Source organism: Mustelus asterias, chromosome 20 (assembly GCF_964213995.1).
Source record: "Mustelus asterias chromosome 20, sMusAst1.hap1.1, whole genome shotgun sequence".
NCBI classification, from domain to species: Eukaryota; Metazoa; Chordata; class Chondrichthyes; order Carcharhiniformes; family Triakidae; genus Mustelus; species Mustelus asterias.
In genome coordinates this window covers 56,320,403-56,337,414 of record NC_135820.1, presented here as the reverse complement: position 1 = coordinate 56,337,414, position 17,012 = coordinate 56,320,403, and the positions used below count along the sequence as shown (strand labels likewise).

General features: G+C 44.8%; 1 protein-coding gene across 1 annotated transcript in view; it reads left to right on the top strand.

The window, feature by feature from the left end:
* Positions 1 to 17,012, top strand: part of LOC144508313 (myelin transcription factor 1-like) — a 51,641-nt gene that overhangs the window by 15,088 nt on the left and 19,541 nt on the right. The window contains exons 9-12 of the mRNA XM_078236139.1: positions 523 to 585; positions 713 to 781; positions 1,331 to 1,393; positions 3,021 to 3,104. Coding sequence (XP_078092265.1) covers positions 523 to 585; positions 713 to 781; positions 1,331 to 1,393; positions 3,021 to 3,104 — 279 coding nt within the window. The remainder of the gene's footprint in view (positions 1 to 522; positions 586 to 712; positions 782 to 1,330; positions 1,394 to 3,020; positions 3,105 to 17,012) is intronic.

The window sequence follows — 17,012 nt, the reverse complement described above, 5'->3', positions numbered from 1 at the left end:
CAGTGAATAAACAAGAAGGATTGGCATGCCTGAAATGTTATGTTAAGTTTCTCTGGGTGCCACGGTGATAGAGTGTCTGCCACCAAAGCAAATTGTCACGGTTCTGAGCCCCTGAACTGCAGTGGTATTTCAGCATCCCTGTCATTGAGACTGAATTTCTACATGCCTATTGCATCACTAATGATACATGGATGTGTTATCATGGGGAAATTGAGATGGGCAGCTCACTGTATAGTAAGCACCTTTCATCAAATCAGTCATAGATATCATACCATCCTCTCATTCAAGCTGGTAGTGACAAACAGCTCTTCCAGTGAGAAAAAATAGACAAAGAAAAAATACGTTTTGTATCTACAAAACATTTTTTGGAGAGAAAAGCATTGTTATGTGATTAATTGGATCAAGAGCTGAAGACCCCAATGGATAAGACAGTTTTATTTAGTTTTGTTCAGACACATTTCTTTCTTGCAGTTACTACAGGTAAAATTCTAACTATTCGGTGTTTCTTCAATTTTCTCTCAGTTGCCCAACCCCTGGATGTGATGGCAGTGGTCATATAACTGGAAATTATGCCTCGCATCGCAGGTATTTTGTTTTCTTTTGCAATGCAGTTACCAATCAGTTATGTACAACGCAGCAAACATTTAATAAATGACTCACTTGATGTTTAACAATACATTTTATGCAATTCTATTGTTTTTTTCTATTGCAGCCTGTCTGGTTGTCCTTTAGCAGATAAAAGTCTAAGAAATCTCATGGCTGCCCACTCCTCAGAACTCAGGTATGTTTGGTTTTTATAACTCCTGCATTTCAGCCACATCACATCATTTCCTTACACTTCTTGCAACTGTTTGACATTTGAATCATTTTCTGATATCCAGGAAAATATATTTGCTGCAACTCATGACGATTGTAAGTGAGTTACACTCAAATTTGTGGAGGTGCAAATCTAAACTGATCAATTTTTTAATTGATTTATGCTTTTTAAAGCTCTCATATAAAAATTTGTTCAACCATTAACATCCATAGGTCTTTTACACGTTTTTATTATGTTGTATCTGTAAATGGCATTGCTGTTGTATCAGGCTCCTATTTATAAAGTTTTGCTGAATGGTTAAATGCCTCCTTCTGCAGTTTTTCCATAATTTGGCAGAAGAGGAAATTGCATTTTACCAGATCAATAAATCCTTTGTGAGTTGAACCTCAGTCATTGCTGTTGTAGCTATTCTTGTGTGATTCAACTTATAAGCAAGTCTTTTGTCTGTCCTGCCTGATTACACGTAAAAGGATTCTACTAAATATGCTAAAGTAAGTTTCATTTCATTTTAAGGTGCCCAACTCCTGGTTGTGATGGGTCTGGTCATGTGACAGGGAACTATACTTCTCACAGAAGGTGAGGCCCAGAACACTGATCAGCTAGAGTGCTTTAATATCTGGTGGGTTGTCTCTTAGCCAGAGATGCTAATGTAGTTCATCAGTTTTTAAAACCAGGGTCCGCAAACCCTACGGGATCCATCTGACCATGTGCCAGCAACACTCGAGAGCTCTGAATTCTATATTTTTTTCTGTACTTGTTGATTGGCTTTTGTTGTTGTATATTAAGAAAATTAATTTCTACAATGAAAGCATTGGTTTCCTTTAGTTAGCTGACACTGTCTTTCCCTGAGGTTAGAGGAGAGGATATCAAAAGGTGTGGTCGGTATTTTAAGGGAGTTCCCCATATTGAAATGTTTGGAAACCACTTTGCAGCTTTAAGTTATGTGTTGCAGACAGAACCTGAACCTGAACTATTCTGTGCTGAACTGTTTAAAATACAAGCGTGAATCAAGAAATAGAAAGAAACCTTCCAATCTCTTCAGCATTAACAAGGTCTAGGTTTTATGGGTGATGATTTTCCTTGAAATTAGTGGTCAATTTTTATGTAAATTCTGTATATTTTTAAACTGTTCAAGTACAGGATGGTTTAATTATCTTACCAGCCCCTAATCTGCCTTATTAATAGATGTCTCAAATTCATTATTCATTTTTAAATTAATGACAAGGCATTAAAGTAGTTTGCTATGAGATATCTCTTCTGTACAATCTAGGAATCAAAAGCTTAACAGAATGACCGACTACCCTGAAAGGCTTTATGCTGTAACTATGGAGTGGAAATTACTGTTGGCAATAATAGCACACTAACACTGAACGTCATTGTATGCTCATTATTTCAATGGAGATGGCCTGTTTAATTTAAATGGGTTCACACACCTCTGACAGAGAAATGTTACTCAAACAAATTGGGGCCACTTTTAATTTGGCCTACTCGGCCTTGATGGCGCAATAGACTGCAAATGTAGGTGCTCTGGTCAGCACATTTGTAAGGGGGCCTTCCATTGGGCAGCCAGAGGACACACTGTTTAAGACCATAGGCCTCTTTATTGTGCATATCAAGATACTATGACATAGTTAGGAGGCCGACTATTTTTCAAGGACCCATAGCTGGAGTGGGTGTCACCCATTTATCCTGGCGTTCAGCAGACTTAAAGGCACTAATGCTGTCTGCTCCAAAAGTCTCTAGGTTAAATTTTTGCACGGCCAAAAGGACTTGGAGTGCTCGCCATGACTCCACAACAAGACTGTGGGTCATTGCCCCATCCATATTCAGTTCCCTGGACTTACCTGTGGGCTAGAGTGACTGCCTGACATTCCACTGGCCCAGAGTCAGCAAGATGCAGCAGGACACACATCCTGTACCTGTTGCTCACCAGTGCCATGGACATGAAGCCCGGTCCTCTAACTGACCCCGGCTTTCCGATAGCAGGAATGGGCAAGACATCAAGTGCACACCACCAGACGGCCACCCGAAAGTTAAAATCTACCCCACTAAGTGTTGATAAGCTGTTATTGCAAACAGTTTCCATCCATATATCTTCTCAACTATCACCACAATTATTCATTTGTGTGAGATGCGTTGATATCAAGCAGCAGCAGTTCATACCCTTCACTGTGAGTCAGTCCCATTCTGGTTGTTTTTACAGCTTGTCAGGGTGCCCACGTGCAAAGAAAAGTGGACAGAAATTAACACCGACCAAGGATGATAAAGAGGACCCTGAGCTTATGAAGTAAGTTTTGAACATATCGCTGGCTCTGCTCTCCCGAGGCAGAGGCTAATTCAGTTATGTTTCATAACTTGCCCCCTCTAGAAGCTGAAAAACTGCTACAACTCTGAACTACCTACACATCCTGTAAATAGTTAGAGACCAGTTTGTTTTTCACTAATCGCACCAGTGCTAGCTGCAGGTCAGTCAATAATACAACAGCAGCAACTTGAACTTGAACACGTCACCATTGACATAACAAAATTTCCCACGGCACTTTACAAAACGATTCCGGGAAATGAAGAGGCGCAGAGGGTAGAGAAAATGGCCTTAAGGTTAGGTTACCGAGATGGATTTTGAAGATGCATTTGAAGGTGAGGAGAGATGTAGCGAGGTGCAAGGATTTTACTGAGAATATTCCAGAGTGCAAGGCTGCGATGGTTCAAATCGTTGTCATCGCGGGGTGCACACAGCGAGCGTGAGTTATAGGAACAGGGCATGTGAGCTAATTCTTATTATTAGAGGAAATTGTGAAAGTAGAATGGAGTGTGACTGTGGAGATTTTTAAATAAGGATGCGCGTTTTGAAATCATTCTACTGGTGGACGGTGGCGATTATTTAGTGGTCTGTAAAAATTCCAATGGCAAAAGTTTGTGGGGAGCAAGGGAGAGGGGGTGAAAATGAGAAATGTTGTTAAGAATAGTCCTGGTACATACAGCATAGCAATACTTGATTTTAATAGGCACAGCTCTTGATGATGTTATAGGAGGCTCCAAAGTAAATATAACAATCTTTAGAAGACTGCCACCACATTATATCTTGAATCTTTCTCTAGCCCAGTTCCAACAACTTCCTAGAGATGGTAAGCTATGGAAGGAAAACAGGATACGCTTAGAGCATTATGTCTGGTGAAGGTCAAAGATGAGGTGGAGGTCAGGCACAAACGGTTGCACTGCAATTATCACTGAATCAAAACATTTTTAACGACTGAGGTTTTAAATCAGAACACTGCAACATTTCAAAGCTTTGCCCCTTTAAGCAATTTCCCATTGTGGGCCACTGAGGAACATTCTATAGATCCTTGCATTTACAATTGAATCCATTTTCTCACTAACTTGCATTTCAATCCACTTGCAGGGATTGAAGCTGAGTTGCTTGAACATTGTGGGTCAAATTGACAGAAGCTCATACCTGCAAGAAACCTATGGGCCACAGTTCAAACACCACATTTGGTAACAGTTATACAGATATTCAAATCTGTAAAACTGAGCTTTATTATGAGCAAAATGTACCAAAACAAACACTGGTTTGTGTCACAACAATGGAGAAGTTGAATTCCTTAGCAGCTCCAGTTTAGGACAGGCAGCAAAGGTAAAAAGAAGCCTGATGTGAAATGGATTATAAAGCATCATTCAGCACCTGGGGTGGCACTGTGGTTAGCACTGCTGCCTCACAGCGCCAGGGACCCGGGTTCGATTCCCGGCTTGGGTCACTGTCTGTGTGGAGTCTGCACATTCTCCCCATGTCTGTGTGGGTTTCCTCCGGGTGCTCCGGTTTCCTCCCACAGTCCGAAAGACGTGCTGGTTAGGTGCATTGGCCACGCTGAATTCTCCCTCAGTGTACCCGAACAGGCGCCGGAGTGTGGCGACCAGGAGATTTTCACAGTAACTTCATTGCAGTGTTAATGTAAGCCTACTTGTGACAAATAAATAAACTTTACTTTTTTTAGGATAGCCTAGCGGTTATGCTTCTGGACTAGCAAACCCGGGGTTCAAAGTGCCCCATTGTAGGTTGTGAAATCGAGATAGTAAATCGGGACGTTTTGAGGCTGGAGGCAGCTACAAGTGGTTGACAAAAACCTGGGTAACTAGTCCATGTTATATGTGGCTCAGATCCTACATTATGTAGCACCTCTTAACATCCTCAGGGCTGCGCAATATCCACATGCCAAGAGCCAATTTTAAAAGAATTAAGCAAGATGCTCATTTCAGAAAAGGATGGACAATATGGTCAATGAGATTAGGTGGGAGTTCAGGTGTTTCCTGCGTGCCTAAGTAGACTCGATGGGCTGAAGGGCCTCTTCTGCATTGTATGATTCTATGACCTATGGGGCAACTTTTTCACACAGAGGGTGGTGTGTATATGGAATGAGCTACCAGAGGAGGTGGGAGAGGCGGCTACAATTACAACATTTAAAAGACATTTGGACAAGTACATGGATAGGAAAGATTCAGAGGGATAAGGGCCAAATGCAGGCAAATGGGACGAGTTCAGTTTAGGAAACCTGGTCAGCATGGACGAGTTGGGCTGAAGGGCCTGTTTCCAAAGCTGTATATGACTCTATGGGTGGAATTTTATGAGATTGATTCTAAGTGTCCAGCTAGCGTGAAAATGGGAGAGTTCCTGAACCATTTTTGGGTGAGTTTTCACACCCAGTCTTCTGCACTTAGTCATTGAAAATATGGGTTAGATTATTTCTAACTGCTGTGGGCTGGGCTTAATTTGCCAGCAAGCCTGCAAAGGGAGCTATCACGCATGCACGTACCTCTGAGGCTGCACATGCGCAATAACAACTGTAGAGGGAGCTATTGCTCATTTTCAGACCTCTGGTGCAGCACATGCGCAATTGCAACAGCCTCACAAACTCTCCCGTGACCAACCACGAGCCCCACACCACCCAATATGCAGCACCCACCCGCCATCCAGACCGATTGCACCATCCGTCCCCCGTTCCGATTGCGTAGCACAGGGCCCCCCTCGCCCCCCCCATTTGATTGCGTTGCAGAGTGGCAGTGGGTCCCCCCACCCCCTTCAGGCCCTGCCCCCTTCTGGACCCATCCCATAGGCCTTACCCCCATAGGCTCCAGCCCTGGTGGACAGTGCCAAGATGCCTGGTGGTCATTACCCAGGTGCCAGGCTGGCAGTGCCAAGATGCCAGGGTGCCAGGGTGGCAGTGCCAAGTTGGCACTGCATAAGGGGCATCCCCCCCCCCCCCCCCCTCCCTGCTCTCGGCCTTCCCATGGTGCCTCAATGGTCTCCAGCCCCACCGACGAGGCCAACGCACCTATTCCCCATTCGTGGGGAGCAGGTGTTTTCCTCGCCGGAGAGAACCTCTACCCGCGAGGCCACAAAGGCAAGCGAGCCCGGATGACTCAGCACCGGGCTCGCTAAACAGATGGAAATTAACATTGAAATAAATCTGAATGAATTATTGAGCCTCTTGCCTATTTCTGGCGAGAAGCTGACCACGCCGGAAATCTCGCAAAACCGCGACAGCCGAGAAATTGGTCATGATGATGACTTCTCGGCTCTCGCGCGATTTTACCAGCTCTCTCCGCCCAACGATGGGCTGGAAGAGCCGATAACAACCCGGCCTATGACTCTAGTGGGGACTACTTCTTATTGTAAGATGAACTGACTCAGGTTGTGTCAAGGTCATGGGCTTTCATTCACAATTTAGAAGCGATAGTTGTTACAGACATAAATATGTCATTAGTGAATTGAAACATTTCCTGGCGATCACTGTCTCTGCCGAAACTAGGGCTGCATTGTTGACTGCCTTTGCTGCTGACGTGTACAAGAGGCCCACTAAAAATAAATCAGGATCATCCTATTCACCAATATCAAATCTCAACATAATCACTATCCAAAAAATAAACAATGGTCGGATATTTCAGCTGCTCATACCGACACAAAATCAGCACTCATTTGCATGTGAAATACACGCAGTATATGCAAAATGTGGTCCACTTACTTTGAATGTGAAAGTGAGCTATTTTATGTAAATGTAAAACATTTTTATTAACGATAGTGTTTGCCTCAAGCATGAGAAAGGCCTTTTTGCAAAGTTGTCTTTGAGATTATTCTGGGATGGGGAAGAAAATCTTGCTGTTCTATATAATGTTTGACTCAATCTGCAAAGTGAAAGGTTTTGAAATACATGCTTGCTTAGAAAGTGATGCTATTAGTCAGAAGACTAATATTTAATCACAATGCACAGGTAATAATTATTATTTTATAATTTCGCAAGCAGCTGCTGACTTATTCAAACCACTGAACATTTCAATGTCCGTTAACCCAGCTGTGAAGCATGGAGCTAGCTATTGTGTTAAAGATTGAACAAAAGTTGAATTGAATTGAATAAAACCTGGATTAATCTTAGGAGGCACTGCATTTCCATATTTAAAGGGCCAAACACCTGTTGTAAGGGCAGACAGATAAGTGGTCTCGCCCATTATCAGTACAGGCATCTTTCAGGTAGTCATGAAGCGCAGGATTGGTTGCTCCCATCAATTGATCCATCTTACATTCTTTTTATACCACCAAAATGTAATCAGATTCCACGCTCCACCCACCCACCCACACACACACACCCCGCTCCCCCCCACCACGGCACAAACTCATCAAATCAACATTTACAGAATCACTTGTTCTTTTGTTCGAGAGGTAAGTTAGATTACTTCCACGCTGAACATGTTCATCGCAAGACTCGCCTGTTCGGCCGTTCGACAGCAGCTTGCACTTTTAAAAAAATTTTCTGTGGTTTGTATCCGTGCAGTTGACGATAATGAAATAGGAATACCGTTAATGTGACCTTCACACCCAACATTTCCCCAAATTAATGAAAGTGGTTAATAACTGATTCGAGGCTCCAGCCTTGAACTCACTCCCACACTGCTGATTGATGAATTTCATTATTAAAATTCCATTTTGAATTATACCGTTAGAGTTACTAAACTGCATGACCAAACATTCCTGAGCAAATTATATTCTAAAGCAGGTTCATACAAGGTACAGGATAAAACTCCAAATTCAACTGATGCGCTTTTGTGCAGAATACTTTGATTATCTCATGTGGCTTTACAAAGCAGATTTCATCTTTGAGCTCATAACATGCAAACTTATTAAATCAAGCATCCGGACTGACTATCAATTACAAGGTAGTACGTTTAAAGCAAAGTTTATTTATTAGTCACAAGTAGGCTTACATTCACACTGGAATGAAGTTACTGTGAAAATCCCCGAGTTGCCACACTCCGGCGCCTGTTCGGGTACACTGAGGGAGAATTTAGCATGGCCAGTGCACCTAACCAGCACACATTTGGACACGCAGGCACAGGGAGGACGTGCAAATGCCACACAGACAGTGACCCAAGCCGGGAATCGAACCCAGGTCCCTGACGCTGTGAGGCAGCAGTGCCACCCCATTCACTAATTGTGAAGCTACAAACTTTTATTTTCACACATTTGCAATCCTAATTTGTAGGTTTATGAGGATCTGATTTTCTTTTGCCCCCCCCAAACAATGTGCTTTAGTCTTTATTGCCACCGTGAACCAAGCAATATTATGCCAAACACTAATGCAATATATTTTAGTATTGCAGTAAAATGATATAGTTGAGCCTCAAACTGAACTATAAACAGCGACCTCTGTCTTCTGAACCACAAACTGTTGCCATGTTCAGGGATTCAAGCCTCTCACCAATGTCAGGGCATTTCCTATTCACCTCTGTTATTGCAAAAGTTCCACTTCTCAATCTTTCTCCTCGTTCAGGCTTGTTCCAGAGTTCCACACAATGTTTGATTTAACAAAGTGGAATGCTACTTCTCAACAAGGCTAAAACCAGCAATAAAATAGGCACATTGGGATTTTGCACCCTTCTGAGGAGGGTGCCAGTTAGATAATGCTATTAGTCAAGACCGATTTCACCTCTTCTAACTCATAGAATCAGAGAATCCCTACAGTGCAGAAGGAGTCCAGTCGGCCCATCGAGCCAGTGCTGATAACAATCCTACCCAGGCCCCATCTATTTACCCCCGCCAATGCCCCTGACACTCTGGGGCAATTTGGCAGGGTCAATCAACCTAACTCGCACATCTTTGGAGTATGGGAGGAAACCCACACAGACACAGGGAGAACGTGCAAATTCCACACAGACAGTGACCCGAGGCTGGACTCGAACCCCGGGTGCCTGGTGCTGTGAGGCAGCAGTGCTAACCACTGCATTAAACAGATGTCGGTGTCCACTTTTTACTGACATCAGACCCTGCTTTTCTTTTTTGCTAACACAAACAAAAAGAAGGAAAATCTTACCTGTGTTAATTAAGGTGGAATGGTACTTTAGGTAATGAACACAGCAGTACTGTAATATCTGACACAGTTATCTTAAGATAGATTACCCTGTACTATATGAGGGGGGCAAACATATGGATGAGCAATGTTTAACAGCCTCTTTCCCAGTTGCAACTCTCAGTGCATTTTATATCAAGGGACTGCTGTTTAATTAATCAATTATCTCTGTGCATGCTAAAGGAACAATTTGCACCAGATGCTAAATATAACAAGTTTAGCTTTTCTAATTGCCATTAACATGATGCAAGGTTTTCCATTAATATCTGCTATAGCTGCTATATATATATATCATAAAGCAAATGTAGTCTTCACGTGAAGCAGCCTTAGAGGATGATTTAAATAGACCAGAACACATAATTCAATGCACATTTTAAAGTCATACATTCTGCCATTTTATTTCCATTATAAATTTATATGTCCATGTTCAGGAAATGATCCTCTGCTATAGTGAGTTTCTGTCTCAGTTCTTGAGGACATCTTCAGATGCTTCTGTCGGAAGCAGCAAATGTCATTCCCTTTTATGCATATATCCAGAAATTTGTTTAAATAAAATCTTCTCGGTCTAGCCATCCTGGTGGATCGGCATCTACGAGAAGATCTTCTGCAGTGTTGCATGTCAACCCAGTTTCCCTGGCTCCTTGATCCTCCATCACATCTCCATTCTCTAACGTATATAATAATAAAGTGGGTAAATCCCCATGGGGGAATCCATACAGCAAATTTTAGGGAAACTTTCCTAACAACAAAGAAATGTCTCAAGTGATTGTTCTAAACAAAGCTGGAAGCCTCAAAAGTAAAGAGCAAAGAAATTTGACAAAAGACCAGCTGAAAATTAAATTAGGCGGATGCACAATAATGTAAAGCTATTTACCTCCAGCCCCCCTCTTTTCCCCCATCTAAATGTCTCCCTTGGGCAACCTCATCCATATGAATCAGCGTCCATAAGTATGTTGGCAACACTCAGCTCTTACCTCTCCACCACCTCCCTTGACATCTGCACTGTTCCTGTGTTGTAAGGCTGCAGGTGGAATCTTCCATTCTAGAGAATAAGTTGGTGATGGGAGTGGAAATGAGAGTGATTTCCACTAGGGGGCATGATTGCTGGCCCCTGTGATCTTGCGTAATTCAGCTAGTTACCATTGCATTTGTAAGGAGCTTGGCAAATCTTGGGGTGGGGCAGGCAGGAAGTCCCCAATCCCCTGCCCCTGCCTTTGCTCATCAGGTCACAGGTCCTGGCACCGTATCTCGAGGGAAGGGCATCCTGACAATCATTCCACTTACTGCAAACCAGCAGCATCAGTCTGGCTATCGTTCCAGAGGGCGAGACCCACTGCAGATACCAGAATGTCGCAGTGCAGACAATGGCTGGAATTTTACGAGATTGATTCTAAGTGTCCAGCTAGCATGAAAATGGGAGAGTTCCTGATCCGTTTTTTGGGTGTGTATTCATGCCTATTCTTATGCACTTGGTCTAACCCATATTTTCAATGACTGTTTCTAGCTGCTGCAGGCAGTGTACTGGGCTTAATTTGCCAGCCAGACTGCAGAGGGAGCTTTTGCACATGTGCTGACTTCTGTGTCTGCACATGCGTAATAACAAGGACGCTATTACGCATGTGCAGACACGCAATTTCAACAGCAGGCTTCTGACACACAGAGAGTCGTCAGGCATCTGCTGCTGCAGGCAGCCTCAAAACAGCCCCCCACCCCCACAATCGCGGGGGCCCGCAGCTAATCGCAAGCCCCACACCGCCCAAGATGTAGCCCTTGCCTCCCGGACCGAGCATGCCCCCCCTTCCCCTGATCCGGTCGCATTACAGAGTGGCAGCAGTCCCCCCCCCCACACCAAATCCAATTATGTTGCAGAGTGGCAGTGGGCCCCCTTCTCCCCCCTATCAGGCCACCCCTTCAGGCCCTTCCCCCACAGACTCCACCCCATAGGCCCCGCCCCCCCCAAAGGCAGTGCCAAGGTGCCCAATGAGCATTGCCCAGGTGCCAGGCTGGCAGGGCCAATGTGCCACGGTGAAACTGCCAGGCTGGCACTGCCCAAGGGGCACCCATCCTGTCCTTGGCCTCCAGTTGTACTGGTGAGGCCAACACAACTGTTCCCCGTTCATGGAAAGTAGGTGTTTTCCTCGCTGGAGGGAACCTCTCCGGCCAAAGTCAGAAAGACAAGTGAGCCTGGACTATTCAGCGCCAGGCTCGCTCAACAGATGTTAATGAAGATTTCAATAAATTTGAATAATTTATTCAACCTCTCGCCCATTTCTAGCGAGAGGGTAGCCTTGCCGGAAATCGGGCATGATCCCGATTTCTCGACTGTTGCGCAATTTTACTGGCTCATTTCACCAATCGATGGGCGGGGTGCGCCGATAAAATCCCGGCCAATGTGTGTCCTTACGGTTCAGCGATGCCTCCCTGGAGGATCTGCTCCATGTCGTGCAAGGAAAGGCGAGAGGTCCTGTTTCCCAGAGATGGCAGCAGGAGCAAGGCAGCCTGGGCAGCGGTTAGCGTCTGTGGGGCCCACTCCAGAACCAGCTTGTAGTGCAGGAGAAGGGCGAACGAGCTGCTGCATTTCACCAGGTACTCTACTCACTTCAAAGCGACACTCATAAAGGCATCAGGCAGTGGAAGTGTGCAGAAGGATGTCGGACAAGACTTTGGATTGCAGAACTCAGCAACAGATGGGATATGTGCACTGAATGTGTGGCAGCCGCTTCATGCTGTCAGTGCTCTGTCGGTTGCAGGACGTTCTGCTGACAAATCACTTGCTGAGAAGAGCTCAGGTGCTTTGAGTCTTGTTGCGAATACCTGCATGCTCCTAAACTGCTCTTTCACCCATCGGGTGACATTCAATCCTTCTGTCTGCCTGCAGGACAAAAACATTCACCTTCTCCGCAGGTTCCGACTCCGGCCGATCTGTTCCCCCCAACTAACAGCTGGTCTGCATGTCACCTTCAGATAACCTCATCTCTGGTCTGGGCAGCATAACAGCCAGGTCCAGTCTGTGCCAGGATTGGTGGCAGGAACCCATCTCTCTCTCTTGTGGAGTAATTCCGAGCCAAAACCCCTTGTCCTTGGTGGAAAGGTCTTTGCTTTGATTTGCTTTCTCGCTGTTCCAATTGTCCTTGTTGATGCTGTTGTACAATTTTTTAGTTTTTGGAAGTTTCAGCAGATCGAATGCCAATCATAGTTGTCTCTTCATCATTAGTAACGCAGGAGAGGTCTTGGTCGTGGAATGTGCGGTATTCCTATACATTGGTCGGAATTTGTTGAGCTATATGATCAGTGAACCTTGTTCCCTGGTTACTCTCATGGCATGTTTCATAGTTTGGAAGAAACGTTCCGCTAATCCATTGCTTGTAGGATGATACAATACGGACCAAATATGTTGAATACCATTCTCTTGTAAGAAACGTTTGAATTCTTGTGAGACAAACTGGGACCTGTTATCACTTACCGGTTGTTCAGGGAATCCATTCTGACTAAATACTTCCTGATAGTCTTCTCCGATAAGGTAAATTACATCACGGTGACCTCTGGCGACTTTGTGTGAGCGTCAACCATTGCCAAGAACAAATGTCCTTCAAAAGTTTAACTGTAATATTTTTCATGCTGCCTAATTCTCCATCCAACACATCATTGTGCTTCTTTAAAATTTTCCTGAGGCCTGATTCTCCATTGCTCAACATGCTGACTTTGGCCTATTTCATTCGAATCTTCTCCAGCCATGAACGACCCATCAATGCTGGATAGTTGTCCTTTGCCAGGTGTAGAGACAAATCTGCTGTTTGCCCATTAGGTTGCGCAGCTACTTTGGTGCAACCTTGCAGTGGAACCACCTTCATCTGTGTATGTCTTCAGAACTATTCTTGATGGCTTCAAGGGAATGTGTCTAAGTTTCTCCTCAGGCACCAGCAAGTCTGCTTCCCCCAGTGTCAACTTCCATCTTACTGACTGTCCATCCAACAGTGTAGTGACCCAGTATCAGTGTGTAGCACCAGCATGGCTAGTACATTCAATGATAATTCCTCTTCAGACTGAGTCACTACAGTTTTCTCAACCCTTTTGTACAGTATAATCATTTCTCCTTTTGCCACCTGGCATTGACACCCTGGCCTGGTGCACTGGGCCCTGAGGGGGCTAAAGGTCAAGTGGTCATTTGCCCCTCGGCTGCTGTCATGCTTCAAAAGAAGGGTCCTTCAGGGGTCTGGGGGAGATTGGGTGAGTTCAGGATGGGTCAAGAAGTTGACTTGACCACTCTCACTGGCAGACTCGGAAGATGGTGATTTCAGGCAGCCCTTTGATCAACATCTGCATTCCTGCCTGTCAGCTATGAAAATTCTGAAGTGGCCCGCTCCCTTTAACCTCCATGCCCACTGGTCACCTGGCAGGATTTTAAAGCATTGCAGCACTCCATTTTGCAGCAGAGCTTTTCTTTTCATCCTGTCAAAAGCTGCAGGTGTGAGCAGACCCCTTTGAAGTTCGCTGCCAGTTTTGCCTCGGGGGGGTTGGGGTGCGCAGCCACCGATTCCAGCCTGCACAGCTGTGCACACAGCTCCAGTGCATGCACACAGCTTTGATTTGAAGTCTCTGAAGCTTCCTAGCGATTTGAATTCTTTGAAACCTTCCAGTGGAACCCTTTGATCTTTAACAAAGTCAATGTTCAGTGCTTTGAGAAAGATTCCACTGGCAGCTCAATGGATTTCTATCATCCCTCCAGCCACCAGTGTTTATGTTCATTTCCCTTCACGCTTGAATGGATCTCAAGTACCTCATTGATCCTGACCACAATGTTGACAGAGTCTAAGCCCGATTGACAGGCTGTGATTTCTTCAAAATGATTGTGGTTTGGAAAAGAGGAAATGAAATAGGTCATTTGCAGGTGTGTGTCTTCTTGCATGGCTGCTTCTTCTCTGCTTGTTTCCCTGCACGAGGGATGTATGCCATCACATCCGATAAATACGGGAATACATTAATACAACAGAGCTTCAGTAAGCCAGTAAGAATGAATACAAATACATAACAGTCTTCCTATGGAGTCACTTCTCCCAGATGGCCGGCATTGTGATTACTGAATGTTGTGACATGAGGATGCTTAAACACTGGCCATCATTTGTGAGTGTGAGACCTGGGGTGGGCACAGATCATGCAATCCATTACTTGCAGCTCATCAGGTTCTGAGCTGTGAGCGAGATGTCAGCAAAGTGTGCAGCAAAGGCGCTGCATCTCCTACTGCTGTTGACCTGATGTGAGGCGTGAAGTGGATGCAGAGTCCCCAATGGGTGCTAAACAAGCTTTGTGAGTGGCATGGAACATTGTGGATGTAGTTTGAGGATTAAAAGAGTGAAGGTCTCCATTCTGGTCTGAATAACTGTAATAAGTCTTCAGAGGCTGAAATCCCTTCACCAAAATCCCTTTATTTACAAACTCTTAACAGCAGTACACAGAGTGCGAGTAGTTAAAACTCTATCTCTGGGGTGCCAGAGGAACAGGCACTCCCGGTTATGTACATGGCAAAGACTCCCTGATTGGCCCATCAATTGATTCCTTAATCAGGGAGTTCATACTCCAATAGGCCAACCTCAATGGCCTGATTGAAGCCATTACAATAACAGAAAGGCAAAGGCTTCCCTAAATGTTAGGAAAATGATGAGGTGTGTGCTAATATTGTCTAACGTTTAGAAGAATGAGAGGCAAGGTTATTCAAACCTAGAAAATTCAGAAGGGGTTAGATAAGGTGGGCGCTGAGAGATTCTTTCCATTGGTCGGGGAATCTGAAACACAGTGAGTCTCTCTCAGGCTGAGGAGCCAATCATTTAGGTCTGAGATGCGGAGAGATTACTCCACCCAAAAGGTTGTGAATCTTTGGCAGACTCTACTCCAGAGGGTTGTGGATGCTCCATTATTTAAAGCACTAAAGCCTTGGATAGACAGATTTTCGGTAACCCAGGGAATTAAAGGATATGGGGACCAGGTGGGAAAATGGAGTAGAAACTCAAGATAAGACATGGTTGTATTGAATGGGGAGCAGACTCAATGAGCTGTGTTGTCTACTTCTGATTCTATTTCATGTGCCCTTATGTCCAATCCTTCCTGGTTGTCCTTTTTAAATTAAATATGGAGCTAACATGCGGCTGAAGGCTGCAAGTAAAGAGGCACCCAAAGGGAAAAAAAGAGTAAAAGCAGGGAAATAGGAATACTGGTCCAAGCTGCTTTACCCTTTGGACAATGGACAAGTTGGCCTTGAAAGCAAGAGAGATTAAAAGTAGGAGTAATGAGGTATGAGCGCGGTTGACTGCAGCCTTTGTAAGAACCTCACATGGAGAATTGTTCACCTTGTTCATCTCCTTATCAAGCCATTGCAACCAAAGCACACCCCAGACCTCATTAAAGGACCATGGTATTATCTCATGAGGTGAAAGCAGGTAGAATGGGCCTTTGCACTGACCCATGCAGAGGATTGAGAGGCTATCTATATGAAACATCAAGAGCTCTTATGAGGCTCTGCAGGGTCCATGCAGGAAAGATGTTTGACTTAGCTGAGGTGTCCAGAATGACAGAATACAGTCTCACAGTATTACTAAAGCCACCTGGGACTGAGATGTGTCAGACTCTGCAATTGGAGGGTGTGAGTGGCTGCACCTCCAGACCCCAGAGTGCAGTTGAGGCACTGTCATTGGGTGGACTCAAAACTTATTTCAGAATGATAAAGATGTCAAGGGATATGGGGTTACTGAGGGAGACTAGTGAGCGGGGACGAGTTACAAGAACTTGGTGTATGGCGGAGCAATCTCAAGGAACCAAACAGTCCACTCATGCTGCTCTTCCCTAGGCACTCGTGTTTCTGGTTCCACCTGGAAGATCTCTCTGCAAGGTCTGCCTCCACTGGGGGAAGGTGTGAGGGTGACATGATTGCATCCCTGCCAAGATAAGAAATCATGTTGCTTTTTAATGTACCATGCATGAGAACTTCCTGAGGCCATGGGAGAAATTTCATTTCTACTTACAGGTGCCTGAGCTTGAGGGAGAATGGAGTGCTGTGCAGGTTCTGATGTGAACATTTGGCACAAGGGATCTGTGTAGCTGCACGGTTTGGTGTATGCAAAAGATCACACCACCAGCAGGGCTCATGTTAAGTAGCACAATTTAATTAAAGCATCATAAGTCAGGGTACATGAGAGTAAATATAACATGTGTTCCACATAAGGAGCCGTGGCCTGCCAGCCAGCAAAGGATTGAAAAGGACATAGTAAAGAAAATATCTTGGCGGCCTACTCTGCCTGAAATATGTTAGCAATTATATTTGTCATGGGCCTGTCGTCAGCATCGTACCTTTGCACTGGCCTCTGCATGTGCCTTGGTGACATCCTGGCCCTCATCACTGTCATCACCTTCCCCATTCTCATTATCAGAAAAAACTTCTCAGTCCTCCCTGTCTCTCTCTGCAAAGACATGCCCTCCTTTGTCAAGCAAGGTTGTAGAGGATGCAGCAGACAATGATAATCTGAGACACTGCAGGGAATATTGGAGTGCTCTTTCTGAGTGGTCCGAACATCTAAATCGCATCTTTCCAAAGCCTATCATCTGTTGCAGAGACATGTGCGGCATTGTACCTCTTCTTGGAGCAACTCTGAACAGCGAACTAGCATCGTCAGCTGGTCTTCTGGGGGTATCCCTTGCCCCAAAAAGTCAACCTTGCAGTCACCAAGGTCCTTCAAACATTTTTCACACCTAGCAGTGGTTCAGGTTGATGGCAGGCAAATCCCCAAGGGTCTGATTACCTACATCCTAGAGTC